The 15644-nt window shown below is 41.0% G+C and overlaps 1 protein-coding gene across 2 annotated transcripts; it reads left to right on the forward strand.

Annotated features, from left to right (window-relative positions):
- The first annotated feature begins 3257 nt into the window (after nt 1–3257).
- LOC136456283 (MAG2-interacting protein 2-like) lies at nt 3258–14430 on the forward strand. Of its 2 annotated transcripts, XM_066456085.1 has the most exons (11): nt 3258–3428; nt 3833–3917; nt 4015–4203; nt 5268–5463; nt 5569–5795; nt 5912–6872; nt 7487–8690; nt 9536–9895; nt 9990–11208; nt 11350–11615; nt 11729–14430. In XM_066456085.1, the coding sequence occupies exons 1-11, from the start codon at nt 3357–3359 to the stop codon at nt 14309–14311; spliced, it is 7362 nt and encodes a 2453-aa protein (XP_066312182.1). In that variant the 5' UTR covers nt 3258–3356; the 3' UTR covers nt 14312–14430. The 2 variants fall into 2 exon arrangements, with proteins under 2 accessions (XP_066312182.1, XP_066312183.1); XM_066456086.1 differs by lacking the exons at nt 3258–3428; nt 3833–3917; nt 4015–4203 and having other exon boundaries at nt 5296–5463; nt 5574–5795.
- Nucleotides 14431–15644: the final 1214 nt, after the last annotated feature.

Here is a 15644-nt window from a genome sequence, read left to right on the forward strand (position 1 = left end):
TGAATAATTAATTATACTACACTGTAAAAAAGCCACAAATATAGTACATAGATTAAATGTAAATTCATTAGAATATGTATAGTCCAATCGTAACGTACAGATGCTTTGCAGATGAATCTAGGCTTCTCAGTAAGAGTGAACGAATCTAGCCTTTTCAGATAATGAAAACATACTTCCGACATGCGCAGACAGTCAGCCAGCAAAAACTCAAGTGTCGAGACTCTCGACTTGGGTCAGGACTTCTGACTGTTGGGAGTTCTGACTCACGTTGGGAGTCCCGACGACCACAGTCACTGCGCAGGTTAAGTGACTGGGCGTCAGGACTTCCGAAATGAGTCGTGATTTCCAACGGTCGGGAGTTTTGGCTTACATTGGGATTTCTGACATCAACAGTCACTAAAAAACATTCTACGTGCTCGTGGAATGTTAGAGTGTCTCTCTTTTGATTTTATTTTTATGCTTGAGCACTCTATCTTCCTCAGACCAACTAAGTTTGCATCCCTCTTTATAGTGCGGCGGATCCTAAACTCAAAATCAAAAATAAAACCTTTGGAGAGCACATACTAAGTAATAGCAGTGATATATCTCATTAAGATCACATTAGTCTCTAATTTGGATGTCATCAATACACTAAAACCCACATATGGGGTAAATGCACTTTCAAATCCTTAGTCTGAAACATATTGAGTAAGCAACTCATCATCCGAGCACCAGTCCTCTACGACAACCTTGTTGCTGTGGCTAGGCTCACCTGCATTGCTCTAACATGCGTGTCACCTATAGTAAGCGGCCTCCACTTTATCTACGACCTCTGTGGTCTGAGTGAAGAACACGTTGTCATCCTCCTCCGCCTGCAAGCCCGCCTCTGCTAGAGCGATGAGATCGGTTAGTCTGGCAGTGTCGTTCTCAGTCTCCTCTGTCTGTAAGCCCGCCTCTACTAGAGCGATGAGCTTGCTTAGTCTGCCAGTGTCGTCCTCAGCCTCCTCCGCCTGCAAGCCCTCTGATAGAGCGATGAGCTCGCTCAGTCTTACAGTATCATCATCATCCTCATCCCCCTCATCAGACAACACAATCAGTGATTGAACGGTGCGACCAGCTCGCATTTTGTGGTCATCTAACTTATTTTTCTCATACCTTGCACGAGCCACCTCTGCGTCATGGTCCTCACTGCATTCAATCCCTTCATGTATAAAATGCAATCAGTTAGCAACGCGATTATATTACATTTAAAATTAGGCAACGAAAAAAATGCTTTCAAGCACTGACTGACACATAATGCAACAACATGCTCGTTTAAGATCTGCATCTGTACTCTTGTCTCCTCCCTTGCCTTTTTCGTTGCCCTTGCCTTCTCTAACGTCCTCCGTCTCTCCAATCCCTATTTGCAAATCCAACATCGATCGGGTTATGAATACCGCGCTGTCTAGTAAACTCACGCATCTTGTTTTATGATGTTTAACGAATAGGTTGACATAGTTAGATCCATATCCCCTCTTTTGTGCAATTACTTGCCTTCGCTTCAGTTCATTCAAGAACTTAGCTTGACCATCATAACATTTCCACTTGTATTTCCTAGTGCTCTGTTCAAATGAAAAATTATATCATATATGTCTTAGCAAAAGAAATAAAATACGATTTCATATTTACCACAAAAATAACCAACCTCATCATAGTAAACCATATGGCCTCAATAATGGCCTATTCTAAGCTCTGAAGGGACTAGACCGTAGTTGGATTTAACACCACATTCGCACTTGACTAGAGGTGTTTTGTAAATTAACCTTTTTTCTTCTTTTCTTTTGCCTTTGGTGGCTCCGGTCATTGATTCTTAGGACCATAGAGCCACTCCTTGAAACGACATTTCGCAAATCCATACACCTAAAATAGGAGACATTAGTACACGCACACATAGAGCTAAATATTTAAACATATACACTTTCCACTTACTTCATATTTGTTCGAACACACAAACTCCAATGTATTCTCAGAGTTTATCATAGTTCGATCTCTGCATTCGCACAGAGGAGGTTCCTCGAGTCGTTTAACTGTGGCTAGGTGCTTCTCCTTAGCCGTCATTGGCGAGGGGTTAGGGGAGTGGAACCCACCGCTTAAAGTGCTCACGTGGATGTCTCCCTCTAAACCAATCATCGAAAAGGAGGTACCTAGGATCAAACTTGTCTGCACTGTCGATCCACTGAAAGAAAAAACACCTCTCATGGTCCTACACAACAAGATTCCAATAAAATATTAGTAGTATAGGGGTTGTTCGCTTGAACTTATCAGTCAGCTTATCAGCTAGAATCTACAGTATTTTTTTCTCACAACAAATCAACTTCAGCCGGTTTATCAGTCGGCTTTAATACCAGCCGAACAGGCCCATACTTACACAAATAAAGAAAAAAAATACTGAAAACAATTACTTACATTAAAACGACTGCTTGTGTAGAAGCAACACGCCACTATGTCTGGATGTCTTGATTGAAACGCGTGGGCTGGGAAACCACAATCATGGTTAGGGACAGGGAGATCAGGAGGGACGGGACATCTTTGCTAAACGCGTCGGGGTATAATTCTTAAGGACGATCCCGTTTTTACCAAAACTCCTCCCAATATATTTCTTGTATCTAACAAAACAAATGTAATTTAACAAACAAAAATCAAAACATCACAAATTAATGTCAATGAGAACCATAACTACAATACAACCAATTTCGTTCTCAGAACCGAAAGCGATTAACATTAAACCCTAAACCTAGAGTTTTCATTTAACGCACAACAATGAACACATAACATAACTATATGCGCTGCGGTTATCTAGATTTGCTAGCTTTTTCACGCCTTGGTATAATTCTATGGTTGTATGATACAAATATTGAGGGATAGAATGAAACCCTAAGTAATGACGATTCTTAGGTTGAAAAATTCAACTAATATATACCGAATCGATGCGAAAAAATTAGAAGGGGAGCGAGGATAACTTGCTCTCAGATCAAATCAAAGTTTCCAAAGTCCAATATGTCGATTTGTGAGGTAGGACGAAGTGGGGAGAGAAAAAACCCGAGAGGGGGGAGAAAGAAGAGAAAGAAGGCTCGGACAGGAAGGTTGGGGCTGGGGTTAAAATACCACCTCGGCGCCACACCAAGATCTACGGCGCCGCTCGACGCCAGCAACGATGACGCCGAACTAAAGGTCCAGATTTTAAAATCTTACCTCCAACAGCATATTTGTTAAAATTTTTCAAAAATGGGCTTAAAAAATAAAAAAATCGGTCCCAAACGCATCGTAAAACCAGCTCCTCGACTCGAGTTCGAACTCCAACTCGGCGGAGATCTCCGGCGAGGCGCGGGACGCCGGAGATGGCACCGGGGGCCGACGAAGCACTGTACGAGATCCACCGGCACGCGTCGGGATCCCACGTGATCCCTCATGTGAGTGCCCGGCCCCTCCCTCTCCCCCTCCTCATCCTCCCATGCTTCCTCCCGCCTCGTAATCCAATCGCGGGCGCGTTGTGCGCGGGGGAGATGCGAGGCGGGTCATCGTAGATTCGCCCTCTTCAGCACTAATTTCTTGATGTCCTTTTTCCGAATTCTGTTTTCGGGTGTGGGTGTCGCCAGAGTTCATAGCAATAGCTCAGAAGGATTTTTCGTTTTAGCCTGTCTATCATTCTATATGTGTGTGTGTGTGTGTGTGTGTGTGTGTGTGTGTGTGTGTTTTCGTGCAACTTTGCTGCGCGGGTGTTCAATTTACTAAGGTTTCAGTAGTATTTTGGAAGCTAAATAGCTGTGAAATCTTGATGGTTATCTTCATTGTTATGTGATTCTTGCAAACACAGCAAGAAGGATACCAAGGTGCTGCGACAAGTAGTGGTAGCTCAGATGCTGGAGGAGGAGGCGTCCTCTCCTATCTCTCCTTGCAAGGTACAATATCATCGCTTCGAATTCTTCACAAATCCATCCATACAGGATGCAGCGCTGACCAGTTGCTTCTTCATGCTACTACCAACCACCCCTGAAGGTGTGAGCAAACTTAAGGAAAGGTGGGCTAGGTACAGTGTGCTGGGGAAGAGTAGGCAGAGGAAGAGGGGCGATGGCGTGGCATTGTTCGTCTCACCAAACGCGGAATATGTGTCTGTAACTGTTGGGAATCGCATCATCATCTTGAGGAAAGGCGATGGCTATGCATCACCTTGCGGTGTTTACACAAGTGAGTGAGTGTCCTGCTTGTTCCTGCATCGCTTTGGTTCTTATAGTGTTATTCACTGGTGTTGACTATTATGTGTATTATTAAGCCTGAAAGAAATTGCCTCTCAGTTCTCATGCGTAGAGAGTATTAAGTTATATTTATTGGAATGAGTGAACCACATATTATTTGAACTTTGAAGTCCTTTCAGAAATGTGGCATCTGAGATCATCATAATTTGCATTTAAGTAAACAAAAAAATGTTGTTTGTGGAAGATATCTTTATTTGGTCATGACATTAGCATTTTATGTCGTGTAATTTAATATGCACTGCTGACACAGAAGTAAGGTTGTTGTGACTCTAGTTTCCTAGCTTGCTGCTCCCTTTGTCCGGGAAAGAACACAATTCTAGCATACTACCGAGTCAAACCATTTTGAGTTTGACCAAGTTTATTATTATAAAAAATATCAATATTTATAATACCAAATAAGTGTCATTTCATTTGTCATGAAATATATTATTAGTAATTTAGTATACATATTTTGTGTTGTAAAGATTGATTCTTTCTCTATAATCTTGGTCAAACTTTAGAAAGTTTGACTAAGGATAGAGCTAGAATTGCATGTTTCCCCGGACGTAGGTAGTACTTCACATATAAATTCTCTATGTTAAGGCTCCCAATTTATTTATCCAAATGTGGAGGATTTGGGTGCAGGCTGCCATTTCCATGCTTCGAAGAAAAGTTGAACTGATTATTGAAAGGATTTCAGTCCATGCATCATTTGTTACCATTTACATCAAGCATACATTTTTCACTGCTCAGTATGTTTTCGTTCCTCAGGGACACCAATTAATTTTTTTGGGAGATTAGGTGCCAGTTTTTTGTTTGTGTTGGCAGAAATATTGCACTATGCATTTTGCTACAATCCCTAGACTGTAGCAATCTGCATATTTCCATTTTCTTTTTAGTTGCTTAAAAATGGTTTTATAATGTGGAACATAGTTTCATGTGCATTTTCTGCAGTAGATGTCCGGGGGCATCATTTTTTTTCTGATTATACACTGTATTCTGATTATTTATGGTCAGGTAATGACAGAATAACATTTTTCACAAATGGGGCTTGGCTGGAGGCTGAAGGCATTTTTGGTGTGGTGGATGACCTAAGCACACTTTACTTGATCAAAGAAAATGGGGAGTTATTAGCAAGGAGGACATGCGATCAGTTGAAGCTATCTTCTTCCATTATTGATCTGGTTTTGCAGGATGCTTCAAGCTTGCTTAGGTGATTCTCAGTTGTTTTCAGTTGGGAGTTTCCCCTTAAATTATGTATGACTTCATTTCGTGGGATAATTTGGCAGTAACTAATAAATTGCATTACTATTTGTAGGCCAGGTTTCTACATTTTTACAAGTGACTGCTTGGTTCATAGATTTGATTACACTGAAGAACCTGAGGCCAGTTTATGCGAAGTTCCCATATCAACTAAAGATGTGATGTCAGCTAAGACTGTCCAGTTACCTCGAAGTTTATTGTGCATCGATTACCATCAACGTCACTCACTATTTGTCCTAGTTGGAGATTCCAATGTTTCATTTAGCTCCAATAGTTATTCTGGTATGTTCATTTACTAGCCTGTTCTCAACTGCTACACTTGTCAATCCTGCACTATATAGATTGTTCATGAAATTCAAATGATGTTGTTTCTAATCTTCTTTATTATCATATTTTAGGAACCTATTTTATGTATCTATTACATGTCAACACAAATATGGAACTTAGTCTTTCATTTCAAAGCCAGCAGTTGGAAGGGGTATTTTCTCCCCTAAAGGATCAAAGAACCTTTGTTTCATTCCCGAAAATCAGGATCTCACCTCAGGGAAAGTATATTGCTACGTTGGATTTGACTGGTTTTGTAAACTTCTTTTCACTTGATGGTGACATGCGCACTGTTTCACTTCATACTCTTGGAAATGGTAGACGCCTAATTGATGTTAAGGACATCAGGTGGTGGACAGATAATGTTATCATGTTGGTAAGAAAAGATGGTAGCATTAGCATGTACAGCATCACTGAAGACAAGATGGTTTCCAAAGATGACCCAGTTTTATCTACACCAGTATTGGAGAAGGCAAAGGCTACTGAAGGACATGCTTTTGTTTTGCAATCTAAGAGATATGGAACAAACACTCCAGTTAATAAGCAGATGGATAGTGACTCGGAACCTAGCCTGCTTAGTGGTTCTGGGGAGCACCAACAAACAGAAATGGCTGAAATGTCCTGGAGTCTGATATCGTTCTCCAAAGTTACAGTAGCAGAAATGTACTCTGTTCTGATAAGAGAGAAACGATACAAGGAGGCTTTAGATTTTGCTTCAAGATATAATCTAGATAAGGATGAAGTTCTTAAAGCATGCTGGTTGCACTCTGACGGCGATACTCATGAGATAGACTTGTACTTAGCAAAAATTAAAGACCAAGTATTTGTATTATCAGAATGTGTAAACAAAGTTGGGCCTACAGAAGCAGCTTTAAGGGCTCTACTTTCTTTTGGACTTTGTATAACTGACCGTTACAAATTTTCTGAGTTGGATAACAGCAGTAAAGGTCCAACATGGGGCAGTCACATCATTAGGCTTCGTTTATTGCGGCACAGAAACATGTTAGAGACATTCTTGGGAATTAATATGGGAAGGTATGTCCTTCCTATTCTTTCTCTAGATAAGAACGCACAACCAGGAAATTGTTAATTTCTTGGAAGCATTTACAACTATATTACAGTTGTTGAGTCACATTAATCCTACACAAATCTAATTAACATAATTCGTTACATGCATAGAGCATATCTAAGTCACAGTTCATTACTCAAGGTACTATAGAGGTTTCTGCACTGATATACTCCCCTTAGTAATTTGGCGTAGCGTTCCACTTATAACCGAAATGAGCTTAACCCAATGGCAACCTGGCTCTAGTTTTTTACATGAAGGAAAAAGAAAAATGGATGCAAACACTTATCTTCTTAGTCAAAGGAAAGTTTCTTGACTTGTTTCCATTTTATTGTTAACTTAACATTTCCAAGGTTACATGTTGGCTTGTTTTTCATTTGTCTAACCTATTTGTTCATTCCAGTTCTTAAAACCACTTTCCTCTTTTTCTGCACTGTATGATGATGTTAGCTTTCTTGGAAAAATATTTTGCAAAGTTGATTGCATGCACATGCGGTGCATGTGCAACTTGCCGCTTTATATCGGACTTTGCTTGCTTGCTGCTTACTTTCTTTATGCTAAATGCAATGGTCTTGTTATGCAGGTACACAGCAGGAGAATATAGCAAATTCCGTTCAATGCCATTGGTGGAAACAGCCATAGCATTAGCCGAAAGTGGCAAAATTGGGGCTTTAAATCTTATATTCAAGCGTCATCCATATACTATCTCTTCAGATATTTTACGTGTTTTGTCTGCTATCCCAGAAACTCTTGCTGTTCAGACTTATAGTCAGTTGCTACCAGGGAAATCCCCTCCCAGTGTTGTCATATTGAGAGATGGTGATTGGGTTGAATGTGAACAGATGGCTTCATATATAAACAATTGCCCTGCCGAGTTGGACAAGATTGGAGAGATCAAAACGGAAATACTTGTAAAGCACTCAAAAGGCTTTTCATGGCCTTCAGTTGCTGAACTTTGTGTGTGGTACAGGAACAGAGCAAGGGACATTGACTGCTTAAGTGGACAGCTGGAAAACTGTCTGGCCATGATAGAGCTTGCATGTCAGAAGGGCATCATAGAGTTGCAGCCATTCTTTGATGATATTAAATGCCTCTACCAGGTTGTATATTCTAACGAGTTGAATGAGTTTACAATGAATCTTTTGACATGGGAAGATCTGCCTGATTATGAAAAGTTCAAAATCATCCTCAGAGGAGTCAAAGAAGATACAGTTGTTCAACGGCTAGAAGAAAATGCTATCCCTTTTATGAAGAAGGGATTATACTCAACCTCCTCAAATAACGAACGCAAACAAGAATCCTACCTGGTTAGATGGCTGAAAGAGGTAGCTGCTGAAAATGAGCTTTTGATTTGCTTAGCTGTCATCGAAAATGGTTGTGGGGAGTCACCAATATATGGGCTCTTCAAGGATCTTGCTGAGATGATAGAAACAGCTGTTCACTGCATTTATATGTGCAGTGCAACTAACCAGTGGAATACCATGTCATCAATATTATCAAAGTTACTCTATAAAACAAAGAGAGAGAAATCTTTAGTGGCTAGTGAAGAAGACTGCAATCTGAAAGATGCTAAGCATGCTCTTGGTTCTCCTGTGGTTTCTTATGAGGAGATGCAATGTGTCTGTGCTGATATCTTATCTGGTCTGGGCAATGCTTCTGAAGATTTTTATCACTATGATTCAGTACCTTACGAACCTAATAATGTCAAATATCTTGATATATTGGAGAAGAGGCTAAAAGTTGCTGAAGGCCATGTAGAAGTAGGACGGCTCTTTGCTTATTATCAGGTATTGATGCCTCTTCAATAAAATTACTGCTTCTATGTTTTTGTTTTGGTTTCTTTGGTGTTTTTGACATGTTGAATTGCAGTAAATCTACTTGGACTTCTTTAGCAGTGCTGCTCTGTATAGGGATACTTCATACCTGTGAGCATATGTGATGTGAGGGGGAAAAAGGAAAAAAAATTATCACATGCTTTTCCATTTGTGCTGCAAAACATTGTCTATCTGCAAGATCAAAACCAACCTAGGGCTTCCACCTCTTAATTAACAGAACCACTGCTTGACAGAATAATTGTCACTCTCAGAACCCCTTTGTTGTGTTTTAATTCTATGCCACTGAACCTTTCATGCTGCCAAACAGAATTTAAAGATCTTTCATTTTATCAGTGAATAGTTCTATTTATTTAATCAGTTTATAAGAAGCTTGAAGTATTAGCATCCTTGATTTTTTTATCGGAAAGGAACCTGACCTTCAGGAATGATTTCAAGCTGTCCACAAGATTGAAGGAGAGTGCTTTGTAGCCATAGTTCTTTTCTTTCCTTTGGTGGGCTTGGCAGCACTGGTAAGTGGAGATAAGAGTGCACTGTGGGAGATGTGGGTGGATCGATTGGAATCGGTCAACATGTGAGGCAGATGCTGTTTGTGATTAAGTTGTAGAATTGTTCATGTATTTTCATTCCTTTGCATATTCATTTGCACTGATATACTCCTCTTAGTAATTTGGCGTAGTGTTCCACTTATAACCGAAATGAGCTTGCTAGCAGTCATACCTTTCATTTTTCGTGGATTGTTTACTTGTTTGCCAATGTTTTGCACTTTCAGTGCAACTCATAGCTGAATGTGGTTACAGGTCCCAAAACCAATGCATTTCTTCCTTAGTGCTCACTTAGACGAGAAGAATGTAAATCAAATTATACGGCTGCTTCTATCGAAATTTGGCAGACGTCAACCTGGTCGATCAGACAATGAGTGGGCTAACATGTGGCGTGATTTGAAACTCTTCCAAGAAAAGGCATTTCCTTTTCTTGATTCAGAATATATGCTGGCAGAATTTATCAGAGGGCTTTTGAAAGCTGGTAAATTTTCGCTAGCCAGGAATTATCTTGGAGGAACCAGTGCTGTTTCTTTATCCACAGAGAAGGCTGAAAATCTTGTGATACAAGCTGCAAGGGAGTATTTCTTCTCGGCTTCAACTTTGTCTGGGAATGAAGTGAGTTAATGATACCAAATTTTTTGCCATCCAATTATTGATCTGCCATTTCATTTCTGATTAATGCTAACTTGGATTATACAATCCTTTGCAGATTTGGAAGGCCAGGGAATGCCTAAATCTGTTACCTAATAGCAAAAATGTTCAAGCAGAAACTGATATAATTGATGCCCTTACTGTTAGACTTCCTTATCTAGGGGTGACTATCCTTCCTGTTCAGTTCAGGCAGGTAAAGGATCCTATGGAGATCATCCGCATGGTGATAACAAGTCAAACAGGTGCATACCTTCATTTTGAAGAGATTATTGATGTCGCTAAACTTCTGGGATTAAGAAGTGAAGAGGAAGTAGCGGATGTGGAGGAGGCTATTGCTAGAGAAGCTGTGGTAAATGGTGATGTTCAACTTGCCCTTGATATCTGTTTAAATTTAACAAAAAAGAGTCATGGTGCAGTCTGGGATTTATGTGCTGCAATTGCTAGAGGCCCTCCACTTGACAATTTGGATACTGGTACCCGTGAAAAGCTATTGGGTTTCGCTCTCAGCCATTGTGATGAAGATTCTGTTGGGGATTTGTTGAATGCTTGGAAGGAGCTTCATGCTCATGGTAAATTTGAGAAATTAATGATTACAACGGCAACAAATCCTCCCAATTTCTTGATTGATGGATCTTCAATCACACCACTTCCTGTACAAAGTGTGCAAGACATACTTGACCTGAGAGATGACAGTGGCCATGATAGACATAGAGATCTTGTGGAAATTGTTAAAGACATGCTGTCAAAAGTTTGCTTGGACTTTTCAATTGGAGACGCACATAATTGGGAGTCTATGTTGGAAGAAAACCGGAAATTGTTGTCCTTTGGAGCACTGGAATTACCATGGCTTTTGAAATTATTCAATAATGAAGCGTGTGATGGTGAAATAACGGATCATCCCACTAGGAGATGTCGATTTTCAACAAAAGTAGAAGCAGCAATCAGCATCATATATTGGTTAGCTGTAAATGGTTTGGCCCCCAACGATAATATAATCATGATTCTTGCAAAGTCTATAATGGAGCCTCCCGTTGATGAAGAGTTTGATGTACTTGGCTGCTCGGTCCTTTTGAATCTCATGGACCCTTTCAATGGAGTGAAAATAATAGAGGAAGAGCTAAAAAGACGAGAATGTTATCAAGAAATTAGCAGCATAATGAGTATAGGAATGTTATATAGTTCCCTCAATAATTCTAAGAAAGAGTGCTCCACTCCTGAGCAGAGGAGAAATCTGTTGCTTCACAAATTTCATGAGAAGTTCACCTCAGCCGATACCGGTAGGTGTACTAAAATCAACAAGTCATCAATATGGTCACTATTTTACCTTTGAATATTCTGCTGAGCTCAATACTTCTGCTCAGCTTTATATGAATTGTTTTGTGCTACCATATTCATTTTGTTTCTACCAACTTTGACAGATGATTTAGACCAGATTGATATGGCAAATACAACCTTCTGGAGAGAATGGAAATCAAAGTTAGAAGAGGAGAAACAACTGGCTGATCAAGCGCGGATGCTCAAGCAGATATTACCTGATATAGACACATCTCGATTCTTGTCTGGTGATGTTAATTATGTCAAAAGAGTAGTTTACTCCTTTGTTGGTTCTGTAAAGCTGGAGAAAAAACACATACTCAAGGAAGCAGTGAGGATAGCTGAGACATATGGCTTGCAACGAACTGAGGTCTCTCTCACGCATCTGAGCTTATATTTTTGTTTTCTTTAGATGTAAATTTCTCATCTGCAGTTTTGTCTCTTGATATTTTACAATCTCATATTGTTTGCTTGGATTTTTAGGTGCTTTTACGATTTCTCGCCTGCAGTCTTGTGTCTGAATACTGGGATAACAATGATATTCTGAACGAAATTTCTGAATTCCGGGAGGACATTGTCAGATCAGCTAAGGGTGTGATCGATATGATATATTCAGATGTCTATCCGGAGATAGATGGGTATAATAAAGAACGCCTTTCTTACATTTATGGCATTCTTTCAGCATGCCATTCATATCTGAAGAGGACAAATGAGATAGAATTGAGATACCCAGAGCATGTGCATACCCATAAGCTTGAACCATTTCAGTATTATAAGGTACTTGAGGAAGAGTGCAAGAAAGTCTGCTTCATTGATGGCTTGAACTATAAAAACATTGCTGGACTGGATAATCTGAACTTTGAGCATTTCAATGAAGAAGTATGCAAGAATATCCATGCCTCTACCGTCACTACTCTAGCCGATATGGTACAATCTCTTGTGAGTATGTATGTTGATGTACTGGCCAAGGGACTCATATCACAACAAGGTGTTTACAAGCACTATGTTTTGGGGTTGCTGGCATCATTAGAAGGCTGCAGTGAAGCACAATCGAACTGCACAGATTATGAAAAGTTGCAGGCTGCCCTATGCGAAGTTGAGTTGAACTATGATAGTTGCAGGGAGTACATCCAAGCTCTTCCAACTACAGATATTTCATATATTGTAGGAAGGTATTGCACCCTCTGCTTTCCATCTAACTTAGCACGAAGCCATCCACAGGAACCTTCGTGGAGGAAACCTCTTGCAACACTACTAGCAATTTGGTCTAAACTTGTTGATGACGTACCGGGGGATTCAATTGATACTTGCTCATATGAAAGAACAGACTACTTAAATTCAAATAGGTTATCTCTGTGCATAGGAGCTTTCAGGCAGCTATTGATAAATGATGAGATAGCACTGCACCAAGGTTGGGATGCCATCTCCATGTATGTAAAAGACTGCCTTAGAAGTGGAATGATGATGGAAACATCATGTTTTTGTAGAGCTATGATTCTATCAGGCTGCAGTTTTGAATCTGTAGTTGAAGTATACTATGGAGGACAAGGACAATTAGGGAGTGAGAATGCAGATTCAAGCAATTATTTGGATCTCTTAGAACTTTATAATGCTGCTACAGAAGAGTGTTTGTCGGATTTGAGTGAGGAATCTTGCGAATATCGAATATTGCTTCATCATTTGCTGTCGTCTTTGAGCCGGTCAACGGGAAAACATGCTGGTACTCTAGACATGGTCAGATCTGGTGTTTGGGGGAAGTTAATCCGCTTTTCAGAAGACATGCAGCTAGAGAGCCAATTACGAGTCTATGCGCTACAGCTGATGCAATGTATCACAGGAAGAAACCTTAAAACTCTTCCAAATGAGATGGTGTGCCAGGTTGAGCCGTGGGAATCATGGTATGAGCATGGAGCAGGTGCTGCCATGGCTGATGAGAGTATCAACTCCTCTAGCAGCATCACAGGGACTCTTGTGGCACTTAGATCTACTCAGATGGTCACTGCAGTTCTGCCTGATGCTAATATCACTCCAGAAAACCTAGCAACTCTTGGCTCTGCAGTATCTTGTTTTTTAAAATTGTCAGAACATGCTTCTGCTGCGAACGTTGCTGTTTTGGAAGCAGTGTTAGAAGAGTGGGAGCAATTGTTCTCCCCAAAAGAAGAGCATGTTATGCCTCATGAATCACCAAAAGAAACAAGTGACTGGAGTGATGGATGGGGTGATGGCTGGGAGGCCCTACCGGAAGAGCTAGAGAGTCCAAAGAATAAACAAGAGGGTGTGTCGTTATCTGTCCATCCCCTCCACAGTTGTTGGATGGAGGTTATCAGAAAACATGTTGAGCTTGGTGAGCTGCACAAGGTCCTTGAACTTCTGGACCGAGCATCTGCGAAACATAGCGTGTTCCTAGAGGAAGAAGAAGCACACAGCTTGGTTGAGCTTGTATCTGCTCTGGACTGCTTCATGGCTCTTAAAACTGTGCTGCTACTCCCATATGAAGCTCTGAGACTGCAGTGCCTGCAGATGGTGGAGGTGAAAATGAGGGAAGGAATCGTGTCCACCTCATCAAATGCTGATGATCATGAGCTCCTTGCCTTGGTTCTTTCCTCTGAAACTGTGCAGAAGATCACCACAGAAGAGGCATACTCCAAATTTTTCTCTTACATATGCCATCTTGTCGGGCACCTTGCAAGGTCATTCCAGACTGATCTCCTCGTACAATGGAACGATGAAGCGACATCTAAGATCAACAGATCTTTACTGTTCGGTAGAGTTTTGTTTCCATGTTTTGTATCTGAACTGGTCCTCAGAGGGCAGTATCTTCTGGCTGGGTTCGTCATCTCGAGATGGATGCACACACATCCATCCCTGGGCCTGATGGATATCACTGAGACCAGTGTGCGACGCTTCCTTCAAGGCCAGGTTGCCCAAGCTGAGCTGGTGGGAAGGAGCGACGCTGCTTTCACTGACGGTGAAGTTTGTATAAGGCACACAATCTCCACCCTACAGTCGAAACTTGTTTCTCTTCTGCAGTCCGCACTGGCAGCCCTCCCGAACCAGGAGTTGTAGGCAGCATTAGTTTTGTGTACATTTTTTAACTTTACACTGATGCTGTACTACCAGTGTACCTGTAACATAAAATGTCTGCTTGAGATAATGGTAAAAGTGAACAGTGGAAGATTTCATAATGTTTTCCCAAAACTACAAAGTTCTTTAGGTTCAGAAACACAACCACCTAAAACAACCACATCCCCAATCCAAGTCTTCTTGATCACCAAGCCTGGCTTTAACCAAAGAAACAACGCGAGCCCACAGAGGCTGCAGAGCATGTTCACAAAGAAGTTAAAGCGACTTAAATTACTTCATTACAGGCTATGGTCCGGCAAACAGCACACAGGCTGAAGAAGACCACTGCACAGCACGGTCAATCAGAACCATGAGTTGCTGATCATCCGTATTTCCTTCCTTCGTGACTTGATTGTGGAAGAGCAGCACCATCTACTTCTGCAGCTTAGACTTCTGCAAACCTGCCGAATAGACGAGGAAAGAACAGATCATATCCAGTGATCTCAATCAGGTCCCGTTCGTTTAGCAGGGAATGAGTCCCTGGAAAAAATCCAGCCGGAACAGTAGGCTTAATTTGTATAAGGAAGCAAATCTGGAATGAGGACTGGAAGGAGCTAACCGAACGAGCCCTCAGGGATTTGACGCGTTTGTCTTCGCAGCAGGCAGTTTCTTGTACGCCAGATTGCCTAGCAAATAGCAGCAAGACCCACTGCATACACAGGTTTACCATTGGCCATTGGGTAAACTTATCGTAACTTGATTCACGTTACAAGGTCTGCAGACTGCAGTTGATTCCAAAAGTAAAGGCAACGTCCCTCCGTTGCAAAATACTGCCTCTGTCCCGTATTAGTTGTCGTCGTAGAAATGGTTACAGAGACCAACGCGCAGGCCAAAAGACTCTACACCCCTACACTGGCAACGTAGAGCTTGGCAGATGCTGCTCCGGCTGGAAAATAATATTTTACCGAACTCTCCACACCGGGTAGCATTTTCTATTTGATCTTACAGCCGAGTGAAAGACAAGAAGTGACAGCTTGATGCTACGTTGGTTGTGGTCAGGCGCATATGCTGGTCTATAACGTCAACAACTGTGAGACAAATTTTAAATCTCAAAACGTCATGTAGTATGAGACGGATGAAGTAAGTGTTAATTTCGCATCATGAGAAGTTAGGGGGTGTTTGGTTACTTGGACTAAATTTTAGTTTATGTTCCATCGAATGTTTGGACATGTATATGGAGTATTAAATATAGACTAAAAAATAACTAATTGCATAGATTGTGACTAATTTGCTAGACGAATTTTTTAAGCCTAATTAGTCCATGATTTGACAATGT

The sequence above is a fragment of the Miscanthus floridulus genome, chromosome 6 (assembly GCF_019320115.1).
Source record: "Miscanthus floridulus cultivar M001 chromosome 6, ASM1932011v1, whole genome shotgun sequence".
Lineage (NCBI taxonomy): Eukaryota > Viridiplantae > Streptophyta > Magnoliopsida > Poales > Poaceae > Miscanthus > Miscanthus floridulus.

Coding starts and splice junctions, on each gene's coding strand:
- LOC136456283 (XM_066456085.1), top strand. CDS start 3,357: ATGGCACCGGGGGCCGACGAAGCACTGTACGAGATCCACCGGCACGCG. Junction 4,204..5,267: donor ACCTTGCGGTGTTTACACAA/GTGAGTGAGTGT, acceptor ATTTATGGTCAG/GTAATGACAGAATAACATTT. Junction 11,209..11,349: donor GTTCACCTCAGCCGATACCG/GTAGGTGTACTA, acceptor CAACTTTGACAG/ATGATTTAGACCAGATTGAT.